General features: G+C 42.8%; 1 protein-coding gene across 1 annotated transcript in view; it reads right to left on the bottom strand.

Annotated features, from left to right (window-relative positions):
- The window catches only part of pkd1a (polycystic kidney disease 1a), a 63,286-nt gene that overhangs the window by 42,909 nt on the left and 3,047 nt on the right, over positions 1-17,330 (bottom strand). The window contains exons 2-5 of the mRNA XM_076728806.1: positions 3,022-3,093; positions 2,845-2,913; positions 1,711-1,782; positions 208-371 (exon numbers count right to left, since the gene is read on the bottom strand). Of these exons, the coding sequence (XP_076584921.1) occupies positions 208-371; positions 1,711-1,782; positions 2,845-2,913; positions 3,022-3,093 (377 nt within the window). The remainder of the gene's footprint in view (positions 1-207; positions 372-1,710; positions 1,783-2,844; positions 2,914-3,021; positions 3,094-17,330) is intronic.

A 17,330-nucleotide genomic window follows, 5' to 3' on the forward strand; every position in this document is an offset into this window, starting at 1 on the left:
TTAAGTGCATTTGCTTGATGTCTTTCTTTGTTGAGCTTGACACTTAATTAATTTAGGTCAATGCAGTCTTTCAAGTACTTCTACTACAGTATGTATGAAAAGGCAGTCAAAAAAAGAAAAAGAAAACACTGAGAAAGAAGATTCACAAGGTTTTAAAAAGCATTTATAAATCTGTCATTTTGTGATTAGTGTGCATCTGCTTCGTACCACAGGTGAGCAGGCTGACGTTGAGCAGGGGTTGGTGGCGGAGCTCAGGAGGGTGGTCGCAAAGCATGGCATCCGGGCGCCGAACTCGCACCCCTTTCTCCTGGAGCCAGCTGACCAGCCGGAAGAGCTTACAGTCACACTCAAAGGGGTTACTGCTCAGGTCACTGGAGGAGAGGAGGACATGGAGGGAGCGACCAGATCAGTGACGCTGATACACATGGCGTCACTCACAGAGAGGGTGGCGGTTAGTGGCACTACAAAGCGGACGCTTCAGGATAAAGGACGCTACAAAGCACACAAAGCTGTGTGAGATGATGTCAGTTTTCACATTGACTTTGGTTTCTTTGCTTCTGCATTAAAATACCACTGAAAAATACACTACGCTAAAATACACTTGTTTGCTGGCTTAATGGAGTTAGATGCTAACTAGCTAATGCTAAAAGGAAAACCAGTTGCACCGTTAGCCAGCACACTGGCCACCAGTACTTTTGTTCAGAGTTTAAAAAAAAAAAAAAAAAAAAAGTATGAAAAGCCAACAATTACATACTTCTAAAGGAAGTAGCACTTCTGGTGTCTTTGGTCAGTATTAATCAAATTAAACGCCAATATTAAAAAATATAAAGTATGGTTCAATATGACATCCTTGGATTGGTTGGATAGAACCTCTGGCAGAGCTAGGCTGTCTTCTCCCCTTGCTTACAAACATTTTACATGGCAGACATCTTGGCTTGTCGTAGCAGAAATAGCATGCGTTACTAATAACATTAATGATGGTTGGGCTCCATTGAAGCGTCCCTGTAAACCATGACAGTGAGCCAAAATTCGCAATACCAGGACCCTGAAGCTGGCACGACTAAATGGGAAATGACCGTGACTAAAGGTATCAGTTACACCTGTGCTTTTCCTGCTGTGTGTGTCTGCCATGAAAAAGGTGTATTCCTTTAAATGATGTAAGAGGAAGAAAGAGCCAGCAAGGATGTCAAAAGGCATTGCGTATGAAAGGAAGCAATGGGAAGGGAAGAAGCAGACAAAAGGAAAAAAAAAAAAACAGACATGACGGGGAGACACGAGGAGAAGAAGGTGAATATATGGAGCAAGAGACGGAGGGAAGGCCAGCCAGAAAGAGCGATAACATTATGTGACATGTGTCTCTCTGTCTACTGCAGACCAGTCAGTTTAGCTTTGCTCAGTTGCAGACGAAAAAAACTTTTCTCATCTTAAGACCTGGTGAGGAATAATTACTACTCACTACCTCCCACTCCAGTCTAAAATAGAGCTCCATTCATCTTGTGTGTAGGCGAGGTAACTGGAAACACGCCGCTCATTTTAGGCATGTGTGATTAGATGTTTGTGTTTGCGCATATGCATCTCTGCATGTGTGTGCATGAATAGGGATTAATTGCTTTGTATTTTAACATTTCATACTTTAATATTTGCTGCAGAAACAAGACAATGAGAGATAGAGAGATGCAGAGAGGATGACAGTGAGTTGCAGTTACTTACATTTGAGTTAAATTGCATAGGTTGTCGCATATTCTTTCTTCTATGGTGGTGATCTGGTTGTTGCTCAAATCGCTGATGGAAACAAAACAGACAAATCACTGTTGACATTAAAACTAGTCTTTTTCCTTCACTTTTGCTCTGATTTGTGGCGATTACTATCAAACTGTCATTGATGCAGGATTAATGTGCTGTCGGTCTGTCAATGACTGAAAAACACCAAACCAATAACTGAGTCACTGATTGATGTCTTTGATGAACCAGTATGTGAAACTGCTTCTGATTCGTTATTCTTCAATTGTAAATTATTGCAGTCCCACAAAATGGCTTTTAGATTTGTGCTGATCAACAGAAAGGCCATTGGCGCGTCCTCTATACATAGAAAATGTGACCATAAGACTCAGATATATAGCACAACACTACACTGAAAGATAAATAAAACAAAAACCAGTGAAGTGCTGAGTAACAGAAAGCAGCAGACTTTTGATGTTCCCACCTCCCTCTTTCCACCCGCCTGCTTTGTTTCCATGCTTCTCGCTCTCTTTCTCTCCCTTTTCCTTCTCTGCTCATAATCTCCTTCTCCCTCCCTCTCCCCTCCATCCAGTAGGCTACATAATGGGGCCGTTGTGTGGTGGTTTTTGGAAGGAACTGATGGAAACCACGAGAGTCCTCTCTCATCACACACGCAGGCACGCACACACACACACACACACACACACACACACACACACACACACACACACACACACACACACACTCACAAACATGTGCTTAAACGCCCATTCAATGGGTGGAAGAAATAAGGTAATGGGTGGAGGAAGGGAGCGATGGACAGATGGAGAGAAGGATAGAGGGAGGTAGTGGGAGCCTGGAGCAGAAAGCTGTAATTGAACTTAATCGCACTGTGATTGGTGCGTGTGTGTCCGTGTGTGTGTGTGTATGTGTGTGTAGTATACAGTATATGTGTTTTTTGTGAATGCTCTCTGGTCCAGTTAGCTTACTCAAGGGATTTCTGCCTACTTAAAACCAGACTAAACTAAGCCTGTTTTTTCATCTTCCTCATTCTCCCTCACTCCTCTCCTCTGCTCTCGACCTTGGGTTTACCAGGTCCTCATCTTCTCCACACTTTGTACTCACAGGATTGACAGTGGGCCACAGCAGAAAACCCCTCTGGGGAGAACATTGATCCTGTTCCCTTGAAGATACCTGAAAGACAGACAGGCCGATGTATAGAGCATATAAGGTTAGATAGATGGAAGAGATGCATTTTGATAGATGGAGTGAACCATAGGTGAAATTACGCTGTGTACTCACAGAGCTCGGAGGCCACTGAGACGATCTAGCAGGCTGGTATCAATGGAGGAGATGTGGTTCTTTGAAAGATCTCTGCGGAAACAAACCCAACATTTGAAAAGCATGTGAGGGTAAGAGGATCGCACACGCACAGACAAACACACACACTCGCAAAGCTTCATGAGAAGTTCTGAGTAATTTACAAGATAATGTGATTGTGTAAGTGCTGGGAAATGAAATGCAACGACAGCAAACCAGAGAGAAAGTGAAGCATTTGCCTTGTATGAATAACAATATCTTGTTTGTGATCATGAAACAACTTGTATCAAAGTCAAAAATAACTGTTCAAAATTGGTGACACGGTGCTTCCACTTCATTCAATTAATGTTTTCAAGGGTCAGTGAATGGTTGCTATTAGAGAGTGACTGCAAATGAAACATGAATCAAAGGTCCCCTGCCAAATTCAAAGTGGGGTCAAAATGATTGCTCGGTGTGTGTGTCAGCCATCAGGACACCCAAAGTAATGTAATTCCTTTCTCAAAACGAAATACGAAAAAACAAAAACTTTTAATCCCTTTCACGGATAAAGCTTCAAAAATACTGGATCCCACGTTTCCCATAATGCAACCAAAACATATATGATTCTTCCTGCCTTGTAAAAGTTCACTTCTATCAAACCCGACGCCACCAGTTTGCCTTTTTGTTGAAAAAAATTTCAAGCCCAAGCTAATGACATCACTGTGACATCATCAAGGTCATTTTCCCAGACTTTAAAAATAAAGCCATCCCAGAACCACAAAAGACTGGTTTCACAGGCTCCGTAGGTTTTATGCATTAAAAAAAAAACCCTTCAAGATATTCAAATGACTTCAAGTCAAGAAAAGCTCACTAAAACAAATCATATATGAAACGATCCATCCAGCTATAGATCCGTGATTAGAGGTTTAATTGGGCAGTTTGTGAGTAACCGGGATTTATTTAAATTAAACAGGAAGAAATTACTCCCCGTCATTTAAGCTGTGAATGACAGGACAGCTAATGAGAAAACTAGCGTCAGCGTCACACGTCGCTCACACTGTAACCTGTATTCATGTACCGAACATCACAGACATGCTTATCAAGTCTAGCTTACAACAGCACGTCAAGATGACAGCAGGTGTCATTGTTTATCCCCCTCTGTTCTTCGGACACACTCACATACACAGTAGGCGTGTTACACACTTACACACTTTCACACATTCACCAGTGAAGAAGAGCCAAGCAGAGGTGAAGGACAAGCAGAACAGTGAGAGCCAGCAAACAGGCTTCACATCGGCCAAACTGGAAGCAGACATCGTATAACAAATTTATTCATGTAAAAAAAATTTAATGATCCCTTGAATTAAGTTAATTTCATTTCTGTATAATAATTCTTTGTTAGCGGCAAAGCTAGCAATAAGCTAATACTTATCAATTCCAAACCAACCACCTGGAGACACCAGCAGGTGAACTGTGGAGGTGAGATGCTACGACACGGAGGAGGCGGGACAGAGTGCAACTGCACGAAGCGGCTTCGCGCTCCTCTGTGCACCTGCAAAGCTTCGGCTGCACGTGAGGATGACAGGCCAAAGGGAGAGAAAAGAAAAGAAAGGAGCCAGGAGACAAGAAGCCAGAGAGTGTGAGAGGAAGAAATATCACTGTGTGTGTGTGTGTGTGTGTGTGTGTGAGAGAGAGAGAGAGAGAGAGAGAGAGAGAGAGAGGACAAGATACTGCTGGCCTGGACTGTTTAAAAATCAAAGTCTAAGACAGGAAAATGTGTATGTGAGTGTATGGGAATGTACTCCCCTTTCTCCTCGCTCTCACTCTCTTTCTTCCTGTGTGTGTGCGTGTGTGTGTGAACAGAGCAGGACGCCCATTCCCAAAAGGAAACATCTGTACATTCCAGACAAGCTGTGTAAGAAAGATGGAGACTGAGAGAGAGAGCGAGCGAGCGAGAGAGAGAGAGGGAGGGAGAGAGAGAGGGAGAGAGGGAGAGAGGGAGAGAGGGAGAGAGGGAGAGCTCTCCTCTGCTAAACACATCAGCAGATGAAACAGGACAGCACTGAGATGCTCCGCTCCCACGAGCTGATCATTCGCACATTAGTGTGACACCTCGCCTCATGTAGCGCTCTCAACATCAATGCCAGATGTGTGCATGTGCGTGTGCACTCCTCCACTGGACACAAAAAACTTTCTTTCAGGTCTTATTGGTGACACGAATAGACAAGAGGAGATTAAGTGTGTGTGTGTGTGTGTGTGTGTATGTGTGTGTGTGTGTGTGTGTGCTTAACATGACCATATAATGTGACCTTCACCATGTCTATTAGCAACAGGCTCCCGTTCTCTCAGCTACCTCTGGACACACATGGTTTTACTTACACACACACACAGTACACACAGTAGAGCACACTTGAGGTATAGGCCTGTGCGCGCGCACACACACACACACACACACACACACACACACACACACACACACATCACACATATGGTTCTGTTTTACTAACGGTGTGGCCAATGATCTAACCAGTCCTTATAAGGCCTGTCTGGTGCCACTTATTCTGAGCTGGAGGATGAGAACACACACACACACACACACACACACACACACACACACACACACACACACACACACACACACAGTCCTCACTGAGTACTCTACGCTCGGGCAGAGGGAATGACAGAGGGGGGGCGGGCATTGGCTCTGGAGAAAATCTAAACGTTAAGAGATAGAGAGATGGAGAACACGTAAAAGACAAAGAAAGCCACCAAAGAAGACTGACTTTGACTCCATCGAGCTTCGGTGAAAACTGTGATGTAGGTCTGATCATAGGATAGATTGGTATCTGCTGCATCGTGGTGGCGAAGAGGCCCAAGTTGGTTTAAGTGAAGGCCAGCGCTCCACTAACCCACTAAACACAGACTTCTCTGTGGTCGCTTTCATCCCCTCAGCCTGCCTGTCTGATTCCTCTGCTGCCTCCCTCCCCCAGTCTCTTCTCCAAATTTCCTTCCCCTTTTTCCTTCTGTAGCTCTGCTGCTTTGTTTATATTGAAAGGCTGGGTAGATCCACGCAAACCTGATGGGAAGGGGAGCAGGATGAAAGTAAAAGAGTTACTTAAAAGGGTTAGAGGAGGAGGCAGGTGTCAAGGGGAAGCAGAGGAGGAACCGGGGGAACCAGCGGCAGGCGACACAGGCCAGGTCTGGACAACAATCGTCCCACTGCGGGCTGCCTGTCCCCTGAACTCCTGTTCTGGCTCAGCCTTTCTCCTCCACACTGCTCCAAATGAGAGCTGCCAGCCGGCATCTCATGGCTGGGCCATAAGTGGAGGGGGAGGTCTCAGGAGCAGTTGGGTACTTTCCCTACTGCAGGAAGAGAGGTAGCATGAAATTAGAGGAATCAGTCTCGGAGCTGGGGGGAGAGGGGTGTTGATTGAAAAAGTTTGGGTTAAAAAGCCTAACATTTTGTTTCTCAGTCTGGCTGGCTGGGTCACAAACACTCTCCTCTCCTCTTTAGAACATTCTGTCCATTTTTCCAGCTGCTGCTGCCTGGGTTGTCTGGTGTCCAGCTGGCAAGTGAAGGGCAGCTGTGCGCAGCGGTTTTAACACACTTGCTCAAAGAACGACGCACACACACACACACACACACACATTCACACACACACACACACACACACACACACACACACACACACACACACTTTTACATGCTGTCATTGCATGCAGGAAAACAAAAATCCTGTAACACTGTCCTGCGTTCATTGCTCACTCTTTTTCTGGTAAACGAAACTGTGTGAGTCCCACATATCTTGAAGTCATAAACTGTGGGTTTAAACCGAAAATGGGTCTCAGGCCTGCAGTGCTCGAGGGGTGTGACTATGCAAAGGGAAAAACAACTTATTACTTCAGTGAAGCATCATTTCTTGAGAAATAACTATATTTTATTGATGTTACAGTGCAAAAACTTAGTAATTCAAAATCAAATAGAAAAGTCTGGTCTGAATTTTCTTCTTGTTGACTTGCACAGGAAAAAAACTGAATGGCAATACCAGGAGTTAGAAAAACCTGGTGAGAATCTTTGCAGCATATGGAAACAAATGTATAGAGGGACCTGCATCTACTTCTACTTGTTTTATGCCTGACAGCGTAGACACATCTTCTGCACATTGCTGCAACCTGCTGCTATGTCTGTTTTGAAGGGTCGACCAAACACGGTGAACAGTGATTTCTCCATCATCAATATCAAAACATCAACCATCATACCGAGGCAGCAGTCACAGAGCGCCTCACAATAACAATGGATGAAAAGAACATAAACACAGAAATAAATTCATGTTGAGTAGAAAACACCCAAAACTGGCTGACTAAAATAAACAGGATAGTAAAACTGAGCACACAAAAGCAATCAGTTAAAGTGAAGCTAAATTAAAGTGCCTTTGATTGGCATTTTGTACATAACAACTTCTTGCCAGTCAACAGGCTTAAAAAAATAATGCATACTTAGTGAATATAGCTTATCAGCTTCTTTCCGTCATCCTCCACTCTAAAAATTCTGGTCTCGTTCATTGTGTGTGGGAAATGGCATACGCTTGGTCTTTGTGTGCTTGCATTGTTTAGGCTGTATATCTGACCTCTGTTCTTTTGAAATCCACTCATGAAAATGTAAAGGAGGGCTGGGACTTGCATTTGAACTCTTGCAGGGTAGACGTGTGCCTGTCTGAAAAATGTTAATGTAAACAGTGCTAGTCCCTCTGAATGTGATTAACGTCGCCCCTGTGCCACCGGATCATGCTCATCAAATGCTGAACGTTGAAAACAACTATTATTCCTTTTATGTCTCATGCGACGAGATGACGAGCTGCTGCTTTAAATGAGGTTTTCTACGTCCTTTACGTTATGACAGGAGGGTGTCATCAAAGCTAAGATAATTAAATGCTAAACAGACTTTGCATTTTCTTTGCGGTATGTTTCCAGCTAATTAAAATGTGAATAAGGATGTTTCAGTGTTTCCATCAACTAAATGCTATGCTAATAACTTCAAGAAGTGGTGAAGATTATATTTATGTTGTTTTAATTAATGCATTTGTCCACACTCTTTGTGGTGCCGGCCTTTTTATTATTATGAGCACTAAACACAAGTACAGCTGAGGCTGATGGGAATGTCATTCATTTTACAAGGATTTGGTCGAATCTGCCCGACCACATCTGGAGGTAGACCAACTGGCACTGTGTTCGGCTCAGGGGTAGGTGTAAATGCAGTCCATACACTGCGCTGCCATCCATATCCAACATAACACTGACACGAATATTTGTTTTTAACTACAATGAAATGTCAGTTGGTCAGATTTAGAACGGCAGCAAGCGAGAAGCTGAAAGAAACACGCCCTTAATTACTGATTATATGTCGATTCTGTGCCATGAAAGTGTCAAAAGTGCATGAAAAATGAAAGCAATAAAGGTGGGAAATGAATGATATACCGTCAGAAGTAACTGTGTCTGTGACAGTGTGTGTTGCACTCATCTGCAGATGATCTGCTGTTAGCGAGGCATATCATTTAGTCAGGGAGTAGCCTACGTGTTGGTACTGCAACACACAGGACAAATATATTTTATACAAAGAAAGGAATAACTTAATGTATTACTTTTGCTGAATTCACAAGAGGGGACAAATAATCAAGAATTTGTCTTAGACAGCGTTTTACAAAGTCTAGAAAGTTTCCCTTTACTCAGACTGTTTCCATGCAAACAGCAGAATAAGGACATGTCTGCCTCGTGTACACACTGGATGGAAACCAGGCCTTTGCACATCTGCACAGCTTAACAATGTTTGAAATTCCAAAAACATAATCACATCTCAGCATTGCCGTGTAAAACTGACACAAAGACTGTATATATGCATATTTCCAGCCTTGAAACAAAGCATTTGGCTACAGGCAATCAGGCTGTGCAGGCAGCACTGTCGCACCATTCATCTCATGTTTGTAAATGTGGGAAGCTCCACATAATCTGATGCAACAAGTGAAACAGAAAGAGAAGAGAGAGTAGAAAGCACAGCCAGCAGGAATGCTATGAAACAAGCAAGGAGCAGAGAGAGCACAATATTGACGCCTGTCACCCAGCAGTGAAATACAGTAATCCTCCGACACCATTGCGACAAGCGAAGCATGAGCCACCCCGACAGCACAGAGGTCGGCTGCCGAGACAATCCGTGCTGAAAATGATGACTACTTTAGCTCTACATCACGAGCCGGGTGACCGACTGCACCACTTGTTTTGCTGGTTGCATCAGTTTCATGTGTGGCTTTCAGGTTCACTGGCATGAAATAAGTAAAACTCAAATGCATCTTTTTGGGACTTGCCGCATACACAGGTCCACAGATATGGATCCTCTGTGGACTTACAAATGGGAGGATGGCATTGGCATTATGCCCTTGTTTTCATAATAATGCTTTGGCTACATTTTTTGTTTAACTGTGACGAGGTTGCATTAGGAAAGGACATGGGACATGGACATCCTGTTTGGTGACGGGAGACAATGTGCGTCCCTTGACTTAAAAATGAAAATGAAAAACAGGCTTTTTGAGTTACGTCATGACATTGAATGTAAATGAAACACACTGTTGACGTTCACTTCATTAGAATTTGGCAGCGCTGTAACTCCACTCTTTAGAGGTTAACAATCCAATTTTCCATTTTCAGCCTCAAAGACCTTTGGTGCCCACGCAGGACAGAATCTTCCTCTGAGATGTCTTTAAGTCTGTGACTTTCTGCAACTGCTGTGAACAGACTACACAAACAGGGCGTCGTTCTGTAATTCTCCCACATACACAAGGCTGCGACACATGCACAAACACTTATGTCTTGGCTTTTTATATATCAATGGAGCGAGCAGAATCCAGTTATCACACTCTTCACCTCTTTCTAAAGTAGCAAGAGGTTAAGTTGTTTAGTTGAAAAGGTGCAGAAATCAAACCCTCTGCGGTGAACACCTGCTGCAGGTTGTCCTGCCCTCTCGCTGCCTATCACAACGCAGTTCAAACGGCAACACTTTAAACTCACTGCATGGAGATCAATGATACATGAGGCATTGATTAGTAAGAGATCCAACAAGCTTGAGTTTATAAAGTCTCTACAGGTTTCTCCTCTATTGCTTAAATGTTCTTCTCTATTCTTCTTCTGTCACATTCAAATACAACGCAGGGATTGGATTTCAACAAGGGTAAGCAGTCAACCTTAGCTGGGCTCGCTAAATGAATCTCTAATGCAGGCCTAATGTAGGAGACCCTGGATAACCTCGTTACCATAAAGCTCTCAGTTCATATGTCATTTAAGGGGCCGTTCAGATGTTGCATCTTTTGCGTGCACGAATGAATTATTTTTAATGGAGATGCAAGACACTCTCAAGCGCTTGTTGTTGTGACGCGCCTGTTTTTTGTAGTGTTTCCTCGGTGCATCAAGGTGGAAAAATCTCAGCCATTTCGAATGCAGCCAGTGCACCGCAGGTCGTGTTGCAAGAATTAACAAATCAGCTCCTGACGGACTCCGTTCACCTTTTCAGTCCAAGAACATCATGTCAGCCAGTTGAAAGGTTTGTCAAACTGAAGGCGGATTATACTCATTCAGGCATACCTGGAGCTGTAATCTGTCACGTTGTTACTATGTTGACACCAACAGATGGAACAAAGCCTGGAGATATATTACTAGTTGCTAATTGCTGACAATGCTAATTGGTACAAGTGTTCTCGGCTGCTTCGTAACAGCAGGAGCGTCAGTAGTGAAACCTCCGAAGCACCTTGGACAAAAGGACGAAAGCGGCATGGCTGGCATTTTCCACACATTTTTAAAAGCAACTAAATGAGCCCTGAATCTACCACGGCAAATTACTTTAATTAAGAGGCCATGTTTAGAGTATTAAGGCTATTTTAGAGCCATTATGGAGTCAGTGCCAGTTTGTCTTTCCCTGTGTCCCAAAAACAACATACATGCTTTTGACCTGGACTCATGTCTGCTCTATTTTCTGTGATTGTCTCACAGTATGTTTCCCTGCTGCACAGCAAGCCTCCTACTTAACGCTGCAACCTACCTCATTTTATCACTGCCTGAATGCACTCAGTGCTTTGATTCTTCATTTGATTCTTCAGCACCATGATTGCCAGTGTTTTCCTGAGGAGATACTCTAATTGAAACCTTGGGTTGCGGTCAGCTTGAATATGAATCAGTATTAACGGACTCCATGGGTAATACCCTCCAAGCATCCTAAGAAACTGCAGCATAGTCTCCTTCTTCTTTGGTAAAGGCTTGGCTGTTTGGTATGTACCAAGTGTGATGCGGAAAAAGTGATCTGAGATGTTGACTTTTACTGTGGACACCATTTTAACAGAATGAAATCAAGCTGACCAGAACCACTGTTGTATTAATTTGCAAACTACAAACTTTTTACAGCCACTTTTCATGTCTACATTGCATGTTTGATGCTTAACATATATTTTGAGTGGACTATCACTTTAAAGAACATGTGTGATTTTTAGCTCAGCTCATTTTCAGCTGCCTATTGAAGTGAAACCTTCCCTCCAAATTGCAATTTTGGGGCACCAATTCCTGACTGTGTTTGATGGTGTCTAATACAGCTGGAGGACTGACGTGAAAACAGTCCATTTAACAAATGTATATCAGATGAAGAGAAGAAGATTTAAAAAGATAGTGTGGTGTAACATCAAGCTCAGGCAATTTTCAAGTTAGTCTCAAACTACTTAAAAATGAAGGACAACAAATAGCTTCACCTGCAGGTATGAAAACTAAAGCCTCATACCTCCAGCTGGATTCAACAAAGACAACTGGCACTTCACAGCCTGTGAATCTGTTTCTTTTTCTGCCTTGTCTGTCTATGAACACAATACATCTGGCAGAGGTTTGACAGGAAGAGCTTTATCCAACTGTGTGAATGATGCCCACATGTGCTCGAGAGTCTCAGAGTTTGTCATTAGTGAGCAAAGAGCTGCAGCGCTGTGAACTTACCAGAGTATCTAAAACTTCAAAGACAAAGTACGACTTCAGTCCAGAGGATGTTGCATCATCTTCACGCAGACACACACACACACACACACACACACACACACACACACACACACACTCGTACTTCTATCCTTTTGAGGACACTCATTGACAGAATGCATTCCCTTGCCTCGATCTCTAACCTGAACTGAATACCTCTCCCGACCCTTACCCCAACCCGAACCTCAACCTAATTATCACCTAACTCTTAAAACCAAGTCTCAACCTTCAAACGCCCCTTTGAAGTAGTGAGGAGCGAACAGAATGGTTAAAAACTTGTTCCAGTCCTCGCAATGTCGAAAGTACTGAGCGCTCACACGCAGCACACTGGCCTTTTTGCTGAAACGAGTTCCTTCTTCAGCCTGCTGTGTAACCACCACCGCCACTTGGGTTAATAATGAACCAAGACATTTCTGGTACAAGCAGTTAATAATCACTCAGTACATAGACACACACACACACACACACACACACACACACACACACACACACACACACACACACACACACACAGAGGCGGAGAGCAGCATGGGAGCTGTCTCGTCTTCTTTTCTCTCTGTTTCTTCCCTTGTTCTCTTATTTATGACCCTCTTACAATTGCCATGGTAACAAAACAAATTCCCCCTCACATATGGTCCGTACATTCAATCTTTCCTTTCCCACTTCATTAGTCAGTGTGTGTGTGTGTGTGTGTGTGTGTGTGTGTGTGTGTGTGTATGTATAGGTGGGTGTATGGACGATAACCACCTCTGGAGGAGGAGAGGAGCAGAGATAGGAAAAGCAGAAAAAAGTGGGAGAATTAGAGATTGAGTATTGTCTGTCGGACAGCTGTGGAGCCTCATGACCCAGAGCGAAGCCAAAACTGCTCCCTGTAAACAGACTTGTCAGAGAAGCACATCACCACGCCTGCAGTGTGTCTTTGTGTGTATATGCGTCTCGCTGCCATGGTAGCGCCACAAAATTCACAGACATGTGGTGTGTGAGAGCATGAGTGTGTTTACAGTTCAGGTAAATGCTGCAGGACCTTCGACAGACACAGTCTTCGACAATTTGAGCAAAGTTCATTTGGAAACTAAATAGTTACTTTACTTTGTTACATACAGTGTCAAATACTTTCTTTACTAAATGAATTATCTGTATACAGTGTGAGTCCTTTTCACATGTCCAACCAATCTGACTGGAAAACCTGTTGATCTAAAACAGCGTAAATGATCAGTATGCATGAAAATATTGTTATAACTGGATACACAAACAATAACAATTTGAGTTATTATGGCCATCGCCATCTTGATTTTTCACAGCCAGAAGTGACCATATCTGGAGAGGGAGGAGCTGGGGAGGATATGCATCGCTACGGCCATATTTAACAAAATGAACTTCCTCCTGTACTGAAGAAGAGTAACGACTGAGACCATAAACTCACTGGGAAAACGTTTACTGAGGTAATAAATTCACACGCTCACATAGACTGTATAAAACATGTATAAAACATGGACTGTGACATCACCCAACGGTGTCTGAAGAGCCATAGTGAATCTCAGTGAGCCGTCACCATCTTTGACTCCACCAAACTCACAGCTAAACCAAAAATGGGCAAAGAGGTGGAGCGTGAGTGGAGCTGGGTGGGCCGAATGAAGCCTGGTTGCCAAAACGGTTAGCTGTCCATCACAGTGACAATGCCCATATTTATTCATGACATACAGTATAATATAATTCAAGTGAGGTATATAAAAATTCACCCCCTGTGCAGTTATGATCAGAGCAAAACTGTTTCTTGTACCAGGCTGTAAACATGTTTCTGCTGTAAAGTTGAGCATTTTAATATGGGGGTCTATGGGAAATGACTTGCTGCTGGAGCCAGCCTCAAGTGGCCATTGGAGGAAGTGCAGTTTGTATGCCCCCAAGAAATAATTCCATCGTTGCTGTATTTTCGTGGGCTTTTAAATGGGTCAAATGACAATTACTTGTGAACTGAGCTCATGTTAACATTGTAGTCCGTTAGCAACCTAGCAAACACACCCATTCGCACAAGTAACATCAGCATTAAGAAAACACTAAAATGTTAGTATACTGCTTTATTTTAGCATGTTAGCGTTAACGTTCAAAGCACAGCTGAGGCTAAAATAAATTGAATAGGCTACATGGTTGCTTCCCAGCACCGGCAACGCACCTTCTGGACTCAGAGATGTTCAAAAGTCTTTTTTTGCAAGTCCAAGTCAAGTCTCAAGTCTTTGGTCACGAGTCCAAGTCAAGTCTCAAGTCTCTAAAAAATAAATCTCTCATGTCTCTTCTTGTTTTAATGAGCCTTCTATCATCTGCTGCTATTCGGTCTACTAAGAATAATGCACAGCTGTATCTAAGAAATTCAAAGCATCTACTGAATTATTATCTCTCCTTTATCTATTAGCATAAAGTATCAGTGCTGATTAGTTGTTTCTTATATGAATTCTTTAAACAAGGTACTGCAATGCAATATGAAGAGAACACACAATGAATGATTTCCTTTAAAGGAGACTGTATTCTTCCAGCATGAACATACAGTTACAATATATCTTGCCCTCTATTGTGCAGGCTCAGTCGGACCATAATAAGAACAAAAATATAGAAAATGTTACAGCTCACCCAGTCAAAAGCATCGTAGGAACGTAGATGAATAACGTTACCCAATAAACGTCATGTTAACGCCGCTCCATGCAAACTAACATTCACTCATCTATTCAAATATTCAGTTACAAAGTTAAACACAGCTGATGCTGAGCTAAACATGTTTGCTAACCGTCCATATGCGCTAATGTGACCTATTCGGGTGAGTTTTAGATGCCTGATAAAATTTGATGTGGTTGATCCAGCGTCCTTAATCTTGGTTCCGCAGACTCTGCAGTCAGCGCTTCTTTTGTTGGTGCCGTCTTGTTTGAAGTATTTATAACCAAACGTAATTACAAAAGGTACAGCAGCAGCTGCGGGTGTGTCTGTCGCCGAAGTGTCATCTGAAGTAGTAATACATGGGGCCGCGAGCCGCGCACCCGATGCGTAATATGGTTACCATGTCAAAAAGGAGGGAATGACCTTAAACTCGTCAGATGTTTCAGAGTTTCCCCAATGTTAATACGCCAAAAAAATAAAGAAAAGAAAGGAAAAAGGAAAACATAATCATTGTTCACGAGTCCCAAAACACGAGTCCGAGTCGAGTCTGAAGTCTTTTGAGCACGAGTCCAAGTCAAGTCTGAAGTCTCTCTGTGTGCGACTTAAGTGCGACTCGAGTCCCCATCTCTGTCTGGACTTGTACTGTAATCTAACGAGCGAACACATCAACTACATGTTGGATGAACTCTGACATGGCTTCTGGTTCCTTTCCTAGCTGAGCTAATGTGTTTAATGTGGAAAGCACTGAATACGAAGGGTCAAATCACTCAGCAGATGTAAGAACTCCACCAAACCTTTAAAGGAAAATAACAGCAATGAAGTGGAAATCTGAAATTATTAGTGATCACATTTAATCAAAGGAGTTACAGCAGCCCCTTGTTGATGCTGACAGAACTCTCTCATTCACTTTCTCTGTCTGCTGTCGTGGGACGGGCACAGGACATTGGCGACTTGTGTCACAGCAATCTGCATACTAAACAAAGGCTACAGAGACCTGAAAAACTTCAGAGATCATTCCACAAGCATTTCCCAGAAGTGACTTCAGAGTTGCATAAACCGTCCGTATGAAGTGCTAAGAGATTTTATTATGTGTGTGGGTTGGAACAGATGGACTGGTGTGCAACGGGAATGCGTTTCTCCAATTACACTCTGCAGTATATTAAAATACTTCACTACCACTGGATGATTTTGTTTTCCAGGGGCGTGTTGAAAACATTTTCGTATGGGGCCAGGTAGGGGCTCAGAGGAGAGCAGCACGTACAGCGCTGCCACCACGTTATTTTTAGGTCCTCTCTCTCAGGTTTTATTACTCTCTAAACTTTCAATTCATCACATGAAAATCTGCTGCTTTTTACTGAATGGAAAACTTCGCTTACAGTGTAGTTTTGTGTTTGCCAACAGCTTTGTGACATTACACAGAAAACAAGCATGAAAACCCATCCAGCCCCACAGAATGTGTGTGCATATTTAATCCCTAGTCCATATGTACACAAGAAGTTTTCAAAATGTAGCTTTTTCTGTGCGTCTTTGCCTTTCATCTGCACACAAATGCAGTCTTAGGTCACTGCAAGTGGAACGTTATATCCTTTGTTCGGCATCAGAGAGTGCACTGTTTTCTCTGTTTACTATGGTGAAGGCGTGGTAGGATCGAAGCCCGAGCTGCAGGTAGCCTACTGTTAATAGCTTTTCCAGGCTCCTGACTGTCCAACATGGCTTTGGAGTTAGTGTTATATCTGTTATATCGCCGTCTATTAGTCTGGCATGCTGTTGACGGCGTTCTCAAACTGATGGAGATTTTTTTTTTTTTAATCTAACAGCACCTGTGTGGATGAGATTTCTTTTGATAATTAAGGCAAAAACCCTGTTTTAAAAAAATAACCATGTAGCAAAATTTAGAGTGGTAACATCTCAATGTTTTCAGCCTGATGAAATAAGCTTTTACAGCCAGGAATCAGGGTTTTTCTTATCAGAACAACAATCTAGAGTCTAATAAATGCCAGATGATCACACACCAGTGTAAAGCTTGTGTCTCTGAACATTACTGAGACAAGTGCAATCAAGTTCTGACAAAACATCTACCGCTGCCTTGGTCTGAATGTATTCTTACGGCAATGAAGTGCATGAAAAATAACAGTAATTCAGAAATAAATCAATCACGGTTTATCTTGTGTCCTCGCTCTCTTCCTCTCTCTCACACACATTAATAACCAGGAGATATTCACAGAAACACCTGAAGGTCACACTGCATTGCTGATGTTGTTGGATAAAATGAACATCAGAATTTAAGCTTTCATCAATTTGCCAGAGGAAATGCATGTGAAATTTCTTTTGATCAAATAAAACAGTCAGTAAGCGCCTGCTGAAGGTCGACGTGTTGGTGATCTGCATTACTGCAACAACTTCTTACTTTGACTGCACAGACAGCCAGGTGCAGACCACAGTGAGCTCAATCAAAACGTTCATTTTGATGCACAGTGCAGCATCATACTGGCTACCTTTCATCTATTCATTCAACAACAGAAAATTCCAATAATCTAATAATTAATCGTTAAGGTCAATTTGCAAGCAAAAATGCTAAAGTGTTTCTAGTTCCAGCTCATCAACAGTGAGAGTATCATTGT

The sequence above is a fragment of the Chaetodon auriga genome, chromosome 4 (genome assembly GCF_051107435.1).
Source record: "Chaetodon auriga isolate fChaAug3 chromosome 4, fChaAug3.hap1, whole genome shotgun sequence".
Classification (NCBI taxonomy): Eukaryota; Metazoa; Chordata; class Actinopteri; order Chaetodontiformes; family Chaetodontidae; genus Chaetodon; species Chaetodon auriga.